This window comes from Telmatherina bonti (genome assembly GCF_933228915.1).
Source record: "Telmatherina bonti genome assembly, chromosome: 2".
Taxonomy (NCBI): Eukaryota; Metazoa; Chordata; class Actinopteri; order Atheriniformes; family Telmatherinidae; genus Telmatherina; species Telmatherina bonti.
In genome coordinates, this window is record NC_136620.1 from 27,293,904 (window position 1) to 27,307,628 (window position 13,725).

Below are 13,725 nucleotides of genomic sequence, written 5' to 3' on the forward strand. Positions count from 1 at the left end.
TTATTTTCAAGGAAACCATTAAGTAACACTGAATACACCAGGAGTGATCATTCAATAGTCAATAAAAGTTGTGACTCCTACATCAAAGATCCAACATACAAGACGTCTTGGAAAACAATATTTCAAAGCAAACATGTTGGCAATTTGCTGGTGCTACAATTTCATTTTCCCCACATAACAAATTTAGGTGATACACACCTTGTAGAAAAGTGACAAGATTTTACATCAAATTACAAAGGGCTGGATGTCAAAGTGCAAGATGCCAGAACCTCAACCCCCCCCCCCCCCCCCCCCCCCCCCCCCCCCCCCGTCCCCCTCCCCCTACCAACCCCATCAAAGAGGACGATCAAAGTGTCAAAATCAGAAATGTATTCTCAAGATACAAATTTCTAAAATTACTGTTTGGCCATTATGGCTTTGTATTCATTTGAGACCTTATTCTTGCTTACATTTCACAACTTTTAAAAGATTTCTGAAACATTTTTTTTCTCCCAAAGATACATTTTTTAAAAACTGCACCTTATTACAGACAACTGCATGTAATGGAGTAAAGCATCACAGGAATACTGCAGGCATACAACAGAAAAACAGCTGCTTAACAACTTCAAACAAAACATGGAACATTTTGTTGGTCTATAAAAGCAACTGAATCAAAGAGTACATACTAAAAACCCAAAGAGAAAGTAAAATGACTTAAAAATTTTAAAGAAAAACATTTATTTACACATATTTACATGTAAATAGAGTGAATAATATACAAGTTTGACTGGCCATTGAAGGACAGACTAAAAACCAAAGAGGTCCGTTTGAACCAACACCATGTGACATTCAGTTTTGTCAATCCTAACAGGTTGTTAAAGACAAGCTACCCTTCAGAAGGCCGTCCGTTTGTTCCGAGTGTGGTTTGAGCGTATAGGAAAAAAAACAAACCAAAAAAAACAACAAAAAAAAACAAACATCCATGACTTTCTGAATCAAAACATAACTTTAAATATTCTCTTTTCCTTTTTCTAAAGCATGTAGAACAAAAAAATATGGCAATGTTGCGTATGTAAAGAAAACCACTCAATTAACCCTTCTGTATTCCCCCCCAATTATTACCACCTCAAAGTGAAAGAAATGGATACTTCAAGCTGCTCAGTCTGGAGGAAGGAGGTCGTGCAAACGAAATCGTTCCCGGATGTGCGGTCTGACGTCTTCATTCTGTGATAAAGATGAAGACAGAGATGAATTTCAGCAATGACCATAAAAGAAGCTGTTTTCTGCCTTTAAATATATTATAAATATTATAAATATATATTTATATTATAAAGTATTTTTCATTTAATTTCATTAATGTTCCAGCAGAACAGGCAAAGTTTGTTATTCTGATGATGCCTGTCTATCAGCTCACCACAATTTCAAACTGACCCGCCTGCATCCGAGCAAACAATACACTGCTACTAGTTTCTAACACCTGGTTAATCCAAGTCTGACAGTTTAATTATTCTCCACAGAAGCAGAAAAATCATAATGCCATTTAATATCAAACCATCTTTACTTATAGAGCACTTAAAAAACAATGTGGCTGACCAAAGTGCTGTCAGTTTTTTTTTTTTTTTTTTAAAAAAAGATTTCTTATCCCATAAAGACATGTCCTTGACTTGGCAACTGTACTCATATCAGAACAGTCTGCTATACTTGGTCCGATTGGGGACTCGGTTTAGTTGTGGTCGGCAACATGATTCCAGACAGAGACTACGTTCACGCTGCAGTTCTAAAAGGACTCAGACCTTTTTAGAAAAAAAAAACATGTTTCACTCTACACCAGAGGCCAGAAAATATGGAGCTGCATCAGATCCTAGTGGTCTGAGTTCATCAGATTTCTATCAGAACTTTGACCAAATTCCTTCACGTCTTCCCCGTAAACTATTTCTTCCTCCGCCCGTTATTCCACACTTTGATTGCATTTACCCACGCTGCACTTTGTTTTGTAGTCCTTTTCCTGTATTTGGTCCACTTGAAACTGACTGCGACCTGTATTTGTAGGCAGACAAAGTCTGCTTCTTTGATCTGAATCATAATTCATTTGTATATTCACAGTACCCCCAAACAAAACTGACTTTCTGACAAAACGGACCAGGATTTGAATAAAAAAGACTGATATGAACATTCCCTAATTTGGTTTCAGTGTCCAATGCAATTCTACTATGAAAATATGTCAAAAGGCTGCAAATATGTTGATCAACAATAAAAGAAACACTGAGTCTGTTTAAACATCGTCTTACATGTACAGTCTTGTAAACATTTGTGATTCAAAATCCATCTTTACTAAATTGTCATGAGTTTTGAAAAATAAAACAAAAAAACCCCCAGATTTGCTCATTTAAGTTGCTGCAAAGAATAAAAGAGCACGAACAAATGTTAAACCTAAGAACAAAGACATCACACAAAGAAACAAGTGACTAATGCAAAATGACTCACTGTAAACTAATCCCAACACAATCTCAAGTGTTTTCTAACTTTCACTGTTCTTCCAGCCCGTCAGACTGTCTTTTCAGTGGCCACTCATTCTGTTTATACAGTGGTGTAAAGCTTAATAAAACAAATCACTTCATACAGCCTCTGCCAATTATACCCAACAACATTAATATGTATATACCTCCAACTTAATGGTGAGTCAGGTGCCAAAATTTTGAGACATAGAAATACACTGAGGTCGCTTTTCATTACCCACCCCTACAATGGTGAAGTCCAGGGACAGACATGCCTTATCATATTTCTTGTCTATGTTTATGTTTTTAAACAGCCTGTTGTTGATTCATCATTGTTTGCACATTGATACTTTCACAAATTTGTCTATGCTTTGCTAGCAGTAAAATAAATATATTTTACTATGCACTTTTGCAACATTTAATTCCATGTCTATAGAGGTCCAAAAGTACATACCAGCTCCACAAGTTTCTCAAGGAAAGGAACAAGCTTTAGAAGCTCATTATCATTTCGATCCACAAACCAGCTCTCAATAGGGATTCCATTGGAAAGCTGCAAGACAAAATAATTGTTAGATTCAATGAGACAGAATTATAGAGACACAGACAGACTGAAATTTAATTAATACAAGTTTTTCTTTCTCTTTTATGGTATCAAAGTTTTACCTGATAAGCAAAGGCTTGAGGTGAGTTGTCTATGATAACCGTCTTGGAAAGATCTCGTCCGAGAATGTTCAGGTCTTTAATATAGTTTCCTTGAACACACACACAGTGCTCTCGAAACAGTCTATGTCTAAAAATGAAAAGAATGTTTTAATCATGGACATTTCTGTCATGAAGGCTGATTATATATCATCTGTATAGTTTGTGACCCTGATCTGGAAGTTTTAACATCAAATTAATGTTTAATGTCAAACTGAACCCTTATGATACTTAAAGCTCATCTAATCTAAATTCAGCTCCTCGATCCTCCTTCAAGTGACCGAGAAAAAAAAAAATCATGGTAAAGTACATTTTAAAAGACATCTAAAGTAGGAAGGATTGAATAGAAAAAAGACCTGTTTAAGGAGCTACAAGCGAAGATACACCCTTTTTTTACAGCCAAACATCCATAGTTGTAAAGTATCCTGATTTGGCTGGTAAACAACTACATTTTTACCCGTTTCCTGACGTCATCTCGTAGTTTTATTTTCATATAGGGAGAAAATACACAAGGAGAGAAACTCCCCTCGATTGGGAACGAGACCTGTTCTACTCCCACCATGACCCTCTGGGCGGTTGCCAGTGACTTTCTTGTATTTTAAAATCTAGAACCTGATAGGTATGCAAATATCTGAAGAGGGTGCATCATGTTGACTTTACATGTTAAACTGAATTCTGAAAAATGAATTAAGAAAAACTAAAAGTTTGATTTGATTTGAATTTAAAGTAATTTACCTTGTCACACACATAATGCTCATGCAACAGAATAATCAAATTACGCAAGCTACAACTTAATGGTTATGTAATGAAGCTGTATTGGAAGTCTTATTTTGTTAACTGTGCTAGACTCTACTTGTATCCCTCGTAGGAGGAACTAAGACACAAATATATGAGACAAATCCAGGAACTGAGTGTGATTAAATTACGGAAACAAGGGCTAGACTGCACACAGGTGGTATAGCTGAAAAAATTTTGTGACTTTTGAATTCAATTGGCAGCAAAAGATCTCACTTTAAAGTTTCAAAATTAAGAGGGGATGAAATACAAAATCTACTTTCCACTATTTAACTTAAAAAAAAAATCACTTAAGATTTTTTTTTTTTCCCCACTTAATCAGATAAACTTTTTTGTTGTTCCATAATATAAAAACCACAAAACATACCAATTCAAAGGTTGTAATGCAACAAATCAAAGAAAGCAAGTTTTAATATAGTTTTACAAGACACTATCGAAAGAGCAGCTCTAAAATCCAGATCTTCTTCTTTAAAAGCTGCTTTCACTAACCTGACTAACTGCTTTTTTGGGTCCAGGATGTTGAGCAACTTGTCAGCATAGACCTTCTTTGAAGCCGTGAAGAGAATAATCTGTAATTTGATAAGGACAGCACTAAATAAACAGATCATATTAAACACAAACTGTGCGCACTCAGTGAAGAAGAAACACCTTACCTCGTACAACTGAGACATGCGCTCGAGAAACTCTCGGAAAAAGGGCCTCAACCTAACATACACCTGCAGATTTTAAAGTTACAAACACAAAAGCTGTTTAATCAGATCAGCAGTAAAAGTCAGACTCTTTAACTAGACATCGATTCACCACAGTTCCTACCTGGTATATTACATCTTGAAAGAGCACAGGGAATGTCAGGGCTGCATCTTCCAATTCATTCAAACTACAGTGAACCAGAGTTTCATCCTGGCAGCAGACGGAGGAAAATAAAAAGCTGTAAGAGTCTATTTCCAATATGAGGAAATTCCATAAAAGCATCTGCTGCTCACCAGATCCAAGACCAGAGAGAACTCAGGTGTGCTGCGTGTTTTCAGCGGTAACGCTGGTTTACGCGTTAACTGCTCTTCTGTCAGTGGAGGCACATGCTTAATGAAGAAGTACCTTAAAACAGAAAACATAAAATCATGATTCAAAGCTCACAAGTATTGTCCTAATAATATATAATGTGACTCATCAAGGCAAAGTATACGTGACCACTAACACCAGCAAACCTGATCCCTTATTTAAAAGGTGTTACACACTCAGGACCTTACTGTGGTCGAAAAGCTTCAAAGAACTGCAATATTAAAAGCATGTAAGAATCAGCAGTTTCTCCAAAGAAGGGCAGTGGGGGCGTAAACATGGTGGCACATGCCATCGGTGATCATGAACAAGCTCCGTCTTTGCTGCCATCTGGTGGCTGAAGGTTTCTCCTCACTAAGCTCCGTTCACTAATACAATGTCACCTTGGATGTGGGTACAAAAGGGTGTACCACAAACCAAGTTCAACACAGTCAGCTTGTCTTTGTGTTAGATGGTTCAACAAAACTTAATCATCCTCTTAGCTGTATTCTAGCTCTGATCAGAAGTTTTTTCCCCCCCCTTAATACCCCTTCTGTGCATGATTTTATTAAAAATGGGGTGTTTTATGCATCATTTAACATGTCTTCAAAACAAAATATTACCTGACACTCCATTCATAGACTTCAGGGTTTATGTCAAAGTTTCCTAAATGACCTGAGGGTCCGATAAGAGGTATGTGGAAAAGAATATGAAGGTCATTAAGAGTTATATAGCTTAATTAAGAGTACATAGCTTGCAGAATTTTTAGTGCATTAGTAAGTTCATTTCTACCTCTCTCTCATTTCAGCAGCTGCACATAAAGCTCTTCAATATTTAATGTGGTCAGTGTGTTTAGCCCTGGGAGTGACATTTAATAACTAGGAAATTACATAAATTACTGGAAAAAGCAAACAAAAGGGATTCTTTTAAATGGTCAACTATTCTCTAAAATATAGGATTACACTTGTTAGTTTTTTCATATGTGTTTGATTTGATATCAGCTGTAGAACAGACTTGTCAAATAGGGAAAACATGTAGATTAAAAAACTCTCTTTGCATCACCAATTAAACATGAGGTTCCCATGGCAATATAACAACCAACCTCCATTTTGACTGTGACAGCTTACTTTAAGGTTGGTGTCAGGCTCAACAGGTATGAATATTTAATATTTAAGCTTGGAATCTAAATTCAAACCCAACATGGATTTATGATTGTTGTAGGACTGGCATAAAAAAAAAAAACATTCAACCATCATCTTCGAAGTCAGCTTTGCACTACATTTTAATGTTGCTCAGATGTTGGCAATTTAACCACCAAATATAAACACAGCATTGTGTTAAGTCAGTGATAACTTTTCAGAATCAAATCTGTTACAAGTTTAATTTGGCCAGGTGATTAGCTTTAACTTTTAAAAAAACCTTTTAGATTAAATATTTATTTACTTTTAAGATTTATGCATGCTGAAATGTAAATGTTTCGGTCAGATTTTGCTTTGTGGGAAATCAATCAGATCGTCCCAGTGTTCTGTGTTATCAAAATGGATAGTGAAAACTTGACAAATGAAACAAAGCAGTGAGGTTTTTGAGTCTTTTTGAGTTACTTGTTTTACTATTGCAAATAATAGACTGCTTGTCTTAATAAGCTGCTAAGTCAACTTACGGGTCAAAAACTTCCCAGTCCTCTTCATAAGAGGTTTCAGCAGGAGCCGTGGGTATCGAGTTTGGGTAGCTGCCATCTGACATACACCCAGGAGCTGATAGATACAGACAGGTGAAAGAGCAATTTAACTTTAATGCTTTGAAAGAAGAGAAAAAACTAAGAGTTTTTACCGGGCAAATCATATTAAGGTTACAACCATTGAAATAAAAAGGTGAATGAGACATTTACACCAAACATCTAGTATCTTGATGCTGTGTCTGACTCCTTCCACAGAAAAAGTGAAGTTGTTTAGTTGATATTAACTAAAAATTTAATACTCTTCCTTTGGTCTGTAATCACAGTACATAGTTTCAACAAACAAGATTTTTTGACTCACTAGTTTTCTTGAATAATTTTTTTAGAACATTTTATAAACTATGATCTGATATTTAGTAGAACAGACAACAAAGCCGGGTATGAAATGGAAATGAGCTGCATTGCCATCGACAAGTGCACTCCAAAAATAAATAGTAAACTCTACATTTGACCAAAAATCAGTGGATATTGTTACAACCCACACGTCATGGTCAAACTTCAGGGTTTATATCAAAGTTTCCTACATGATACGGATGATAGTAAACCTTGACAGAGTCTGGTCTTACCTGTTAATGGGGGCATATCAGTTTCTGTGACAATCTCTCCTTCTTCTATGGTTGCATCAGAGGTGACCTGAAACCTCTGTGGTAAAACTGGGGAATTATGGCATTGAGTAATCCCTTCTGTGGATGTGAGAGTGCTGCTTGGCATTTCTTCTGCCTGCTCAATGTCCAGCTGCTTTATAATTTCCTCTGCCTCGACTGCTTGGCCCGGAGAGTCTGAGCCCGGGGTGGCTTAAAAGACAGAATATGAATGATATGAAGTAAATGTCAATGCCATGTCACAAATAACACTTGAGATTTCACAAGCTATTGTATCAGAAACGTGAGCCTCTTTTGTTGCTCTATGCAAGAGTACCAATCGCCCAAACTTTTTTACTTTTCTGTGGCTCATTCTGTCTTGCACTATGTGTGGACTTAGGCAAAATACACGCCATAACTCTTAATATGTTAGGACTATGCTAACACATGAGAAAGAGGTAAGTGCATGTTTTAGTGTTAAAGATAAAACAAAAGTTCTTCATTTATCCCCAAATGGATATTGTGATGTTGAAGCAGCTTTTTTATAAATATAATAAAAACATTTGCAGCTAACAAAAACAAGATTAATTCTGTATTTTGCTAATTAAAATAATGTGCAGACTTAAGTTGGAAGCAATGCTTCTACATGTAGAAACAATCTAGAGATGAAGTTTATGATGTTTATTTGTTTCAAATGCCAGATATAAGAAGTTAACTGTTTCCTACCAGTTTTAGTTGCTGGTGAGAAAAAGTTGAAGACTGGAGAAAAGATGGTTCCAAGCAGAGTGGTGCGCGGTGGGCTGCTCGTGGAGTCAACAGGTGCTTCCAGTTTACCGTTTGGTTTCATGGGTTTACTGTTGCAAGTCATTGTATCTATTCAAAGTAAAAAAGGCAAACATGTTTTTTTAAAGCAATTAAAACTGTAATTGAAAATTACAAATAAGATCTGTGCATGAGCATTATTATGTTTTATTTAACTGTTGCTCATAACTATGTAACCAGGATTATGCAGGCTGATTCTGGTACCTTTATTTGGAGTTTTCCGGCAAACTCTAGACACTGATTTGTTGGAAAGACCTCTGGTCTGCGGCGTTGAAGTAATGAGATCATTGTCAGATTTACAATCAATGCGACTCCTCTTGGCTGGGATATCCTGCTCCACCTGAGATCGCAAACAAACAATAAAACAGTGACACACAATATCTTATAACAAATTGTTCACATTAACATCAGATTTTCAAAAACATCTTAAACCATTTGACACAAATCTTGAGTATTTATTACAAACTGTTCAAGACAGAATTTAGGCACACTGCACTGTATGAAAACTATGGGATGTCTCTGGTATAGTGCTGCATCCATTAAAGTACCAGTGGGTTCTGTATGGCCTAAATGTTGTTTGAGGTTAACTAGCCTTTTAGGTCAGTGTGAAGCAATGGTGAACATTGGCTATTCAATCATTTGGTGAAAATTTTCCAAATGAAACATAAGGGGATACCATAATCCACTTAGCTAAAATATTACAAGCATGAACAGATCAAGCCAATAACTTAAATACTCTGCTGGAAACCTTCAAATTCCTGTCAATGTTATCTACACAACTTCTAAACAAGTAATGACCATATCTATCTGCTTTTAAGAAAGCATGATGGCCTCTCAAAAGTGTTTTTGCTTTACAACAGATAAAACTGTTAGCTGAATCCCCATTGGTGCCTACCTTGACAGCATTTCCACGGATAAATTTCTTAATAGTGGAGAGGAGGCCTGTTTCATTCTTCTGCATTTTGCCCCGACTCCTCACTGGGGATGGCTCTACTTCGTGATGTTTCCTTTTAGCCTGGGACGGGTGCGTTCGGTGGCCTGTGTTTGGCTGCTGAGGAGCTTTACGCACTCTCAGCCTCATCATGCTCCAACGTCACATGGAAAAATCTGACAAGAAAAACCAAAAAGAAAAAAAGACATTTAAAAACATACAAAAATCTGATGTATGAAAACACTCCATCTTATGCATTTTTACATTTTTTTTTTTTACAGACCTTTGCAACATGTGGACAACTTATAATAAATAAACTGTCATTTTTATCCAATCCAACAATCACTCAGGAGAAGATTTTGGAAATATTTTGGATTCTCACATTTTTTTAATAAGACGTTCAAATAAATTAGTCTATTGATTTATACAATATTGTTTGAATGAATTATAAAAACTTTATTAACGTACCACTTCTGTACAAAGGGTGCCTTAGATCTACCTAATATGAGCCCTTAACTTTAGTAACGTATGGGTAATTAGAGTGGATTCTAAAATGTCTTAATAACTCACCAACATTAAAAAAAACATTTTTTTAAAAACTTTTGCTACATAAGAAAAAAAAAACAAAACCTGTTTATCACAATAAAGACAAAAGGTTTTAATCATTTCCATACACTGACAAGTTATGTACAGATGATATAGTTGCTATTTTGCATTTAAAATTTTAATATTTTCTGTTATGTAATTTGTTATTACATTTCAAATCAAAAATACTTTATTCATCCCAAGGGGAAATTCAATTTCAGACACACTTTACAACCTAAAAGCACTCTAGTAATTAATCTGGGTCTTTGTCATAAAGCTTCTGCATGAAACAATTGGTTAAACAAGCAAGCCACAATATGAAGTTATAATCATACTGTGTGTTTGAAGTTCTTCAAATCCCGTATCTCAACTCACAACAGATATTAATGCTGATCAAAGATGCATCTTAATCATCCAAGAACAATTCTGCACAAACTTTACAGAAATAATTCACCAGGTGACTTAGTGCCATCAACTCCCCCCTTCCCATTGCTAACCAAAGCCCATGTGGAAATCATATAAAAAGTGTCAACTCAAAGACACCCAAACAATAACACCGGTAAACTGCTTGGACAAGTGAAAAGAGAGCAAAAGAAAAATGTGGTGAAACATTACCAAAATGTTTGGATGAGCTGTCGGCAGTGGGTGGTGTATGTGATAAACGAGAGACAGTCGTCTAAATTTGAGTCGTTCAAAAATGTTAGGACTTGGTTTTGTTGCTGTAGGAAAGCTTTCTGGTTACTAAATGATATCTGACAGCAAACGGCATCGCTGACTGTCGTTACGTAACATCGGACAGTCGGTATTACCACAAACAACGTCGACGGCTAATGCTAACCAAGCACTACCACGTCGCAACAACACTGTAATAGACACTTTAAACCGAATTGACGCTATTGTCTCCTATTTGGCAGCATGGCGTTGTATTAATGTGGCCATAAGTGACACTTAATAGCCAAATACGTATGCTGAAAATAACAGTTAATGCTAACAAACCAGATGCTGTCAGTGGATTGTCTGGCTAACAGGCTACAGTTAGCTTTCATGCTAACAAAACGCCACAGGCAGTAAGGTAATGGCGTGACATTATCCACTTCACTAGTAACAGGGCATCTCGTGTAGCTCTGACAAGATATGATTGTTTGACATGCAACTGGTTTTCTTTTTAATTCGCTAGTGAAATTAAGCAAATAAACAAGTTATTTTGTTCGCTCTACAACTATGTTCAGCCATTAGACTACGCCCCCTTCGCTGACTAACGTTAGCCTTTAGCTAGCTGTAGCTGCTTTCAAAGGGACAAACATTCTGTTTACATCACGTTTATTACTAACAGATGATCTCGGAAGCTCTTCGAAACTTGCCGCAGCGTTGTCAGCTCTCGGCCGCGACCGTGGCGGCCACCAATAGAGGTCGAGCCGTAATTGTTGACCCACCAGCTATGTCCGTCGCTCGGTGGCAAGTCACAGATCAACCATGTCTTCGGACGCCATTTCCCGCCTCATCACAAACATAACGTTGGTGGTGCGCAGGGGAATGCGACACAGACGTAGAGGAACCAACGTGGCGGAGAACCGACTCAACGCGAAAATTAAGCACAGCTGTATTAATGCCCTCCGTCATCCTGCTGGTGTTAATATGTGATTACAAGAAACATTTAAATACGCGCCTTACATTTTAACATTAAAATTATATTATGAGCCCATTTATTTTTGGTGGACAGATTACTGAACATGTAAAACCTGACAACCCTCACACTATAGAAAGAGACACAAAGCTTAAAAGCTTAGTGGCAAAGGATGGGGGGGAAGTAAAATGATTACAATGATTTACAGTTGTGCTTATATTTATTCATACCCTTTCATTAAAAAGAAAAAAAAAAAACAGCTGCCTGTAAAATAAGATGAGATTGACTAAAGTAATAATAAATTTTAAAAAATTGATGAAAATCATTACATTATTTTCTAATTATGGTTCAATAGAATTTTATTTTTTTATTTTTTTAAAAAGCAAGCAATAAGATCATTTCTTGTTAAATCATTTCATATCACATCACCATAAACTAATATTTTGTTGAACAATCTTTTAATGTTTCCACTACAGTCAGGTGTTTTCTGTTCCTCTCAGTCAGACTTCTGCACCCGTTGAGAGGTATTTTATCCCACTGTTCAACAGAAAAGCACTCTAATTTGTTCAGGACCAATTTGTTTCTTGTTTTTTTCTACAACTCAATAAAATTAAATTAAATTTTAAAAAAAAACAACAACAAAAAAACAAAACAGTGTATTATATTACTTTTTTTTTCTTTTTCAAATTTTTAGTTATAGTTCTTTTTTTTTTTTTTTTAAGTCTCCAGTTATTTGAGTGACTGTTGTAAATTCAGCCTTTTTTAATGAAAGGGTATGAATACATATGAGCACAACTGTAAGAAAAATATTAAACATGACTACAAAACCACTTTCCTAAATCTAAAACAGCCAAAAATAAGAAATTAAAAAACTTCGTCAAGATGTCAAAATTTAAAAGAATTGATGAAAAATAACATGACAGAAATATGTCATATGCAAAATTAAGAGTGAAACAAATACAAAAATACCACTCAAGTGGCCCACAGAGACCAATAATGGCCACAATGCAAAATGGCTCAAATAAGAAAAAAATGTAGAGAAATGCTAAAACTTTGCTTGTTTTTTTTTTGTATAATAACACTGAAACAAATGGGCTAAATATCTCCATTGTTGCAGTTTTGGTTCGCTTTACAAACAAGCAACAGAAAGTCAATGTGAAAAAGATTCTGGTTGTCGTTTTTAGGGATCAAAGCCTGACTGTCTAAATTGTTCTCCTGTTAAGTAAACACACTATCCAGCTACACCACCATTGAACATATGACTATTATTTATTCCAACAGGTTGATTTTAACATCACAGTTTAGTTAACTGTTGCTCGGAAGGTGGTTGTTAACAAAACACCATCATCTTAAATGACTTATTCATGCACTGATGACAATTGCTGGTCAAGTGTTGGCCTGCTACTGACTTCCAATGCTCAACAGGCATGAGCAATACAGACGTCACCTTGAAAACAATGTTGAAAACCAAAATAACTCAAATTATTTTATTTATCTGAGACAAACATATCTTTTTAAATATATGTTAATTCAGCAGTGTTAAAATGTTTATGACTGAATTCAGCCCAAAGAAAATAATCACCCTGTAGGAAAACGTATGACAGCAATATTGAAAATGTAAGAGAAATCACTTCAACTTTGCATGTAATGGTCCCACATCCCCAAACAACTTTTTCCAAAACGTTTGGTCAGATAAGGTGCAGCATGTTTAAATGATTGGACATTCAGTTTTCAAAGTTCAACGGAGCAAAAATACAGGACAAATTAAAGCATTATCAAACATTTGACACATTATGACCAATCTTTGCCAATATGAACAAGTTTAACAGTAGAAACATGGAAAACAGTAGGCCTATATTTCTATACAATACTGAGTGACTTGCACTCAAAACTAGTTTATGGTTAAAGCTGTAGACTTACACCCTCCAATAACATTCTGCAGAAACAACTAATTGAATGACTGTAATGTATGCTTCTTTTTTGTACATTTTGCCTTGCCAGCCTAAACTGCAAGTTGCACAATAAATGGGCAACATGATAAATTGTGTGTCAGTGTATTGGATGAGTGTGCACCACGAGGGAATGAATTCTGTACCAAGCACATTAACCCCACAAAATTTAGCTACATACAATGGCTCATGAAGAGTTAAAAATTATGACTGAAAAACAAAATTAAGAAAAAGATTGTTTTTTGCTGTTGCAAATCTTCTCATTCATAGAGCTGTAAAAGGCACCAACATTTACCAGCAAGCAATTTAAAAGCTGAATGTGCAAGCCCTCTGTCTTCATTGTAAAATTAATAAGTACCTATATGTAGGTTAAGACGCTGAAATTTATCCATCTTTTTGACCCTTTAGTCCAATTAAGGGTCGCGGGGGAAGCTGCTGCCTATCCCAGTCATCACTGAGCAACAGGCAGGGCCCTTGACTGGTCACCAGTCCTTT

The 13,725-nt window shown here is 36.0% G+C and overlaps 2 protein-coding genes across 2 annotated transcripts in view; both read right to left on the reverse strand.

Moving 5' to 3' along the window:
• Window positions 1-346: 346 nt before the first annotated feature.
• On the reverse strand, window positions 347-11,140 carry ctdspl2a (CTD (carboxy-terminal domain, RNA polymerase II, polypeptide A) small phosphatase like 2a). The gene is made up of 13 exons (XM_079254733.1): window positions 10,989-11,140; window positions 9,037-9,248; window positions 8,346-8,481; window positions 8,046-8,192; window positions 7,305-7,532; window positions 6,664-6,757; window positions 4,952-5,063; window positions 4,782-4,868; window positions 4,622-4,684; window positions 4,458-4,537; window positions 3,138-3,264; window positions 2,929-3,024; window positions 347-1,203 (listed from the first exon to the last, which is right to left on the reverse strand). The coding sequence occupies exons 2-13, from the start codon at window positions 9,223-9,225 to the stop codon at window positions 1,138-1,140; spliced, it is 1,425 nt and encodes a 474-aa protein (XP_079110859.1). The 5' UTR covers window positions 9,226-9,248; window positions 10,989-11,140; the 3' UTR covers window positions 347-1,137.
• Window positions 11,141-11,406: 266 nt separating this feature from the next.
• Window positions 11,407-13,725, reverse strand: part of sqor (sulfide quinone oxidoreductase) — a gene marked incomplete at its 3' end in the record, with an annotated part of 5,618 nt that continues 3,299 nt past the window's right edge. The window contains exon 8 of the mRNA XM_079257196.1: window positions 11,407-11,411. Within this exon, the coding sequence (XP_079113322.1) occupies window positions 11,407-11,411 (5 nt within the window). The remainder of the gene's footprint in view (window positions 11,412-13,725) is intronic.

Coding starts and splice junctions, on each gene's coding strand:
- ctdspl2a (XM_079254733.1), bottom strand. CDS start 9,225: ATGATGAGGCTGAGAGTGCGTAAAGCTCCTCAGCAGCCAAACACAGGC. Junction 5,064..6,663: donor GACTGGGAAGTTTTTGACCC/GTAAGTTGACTT, acceptor TTCTGTTTTAAG/GTACTTCTTCATTAAGCATG. Junction 3,025..3,137: donor CTCAAGCCTTTGCTTATCAG/GTAAAACTTTGA, acceptor TTTGTCTTGCAG/CTTTCCAATGGAATCCCTAT.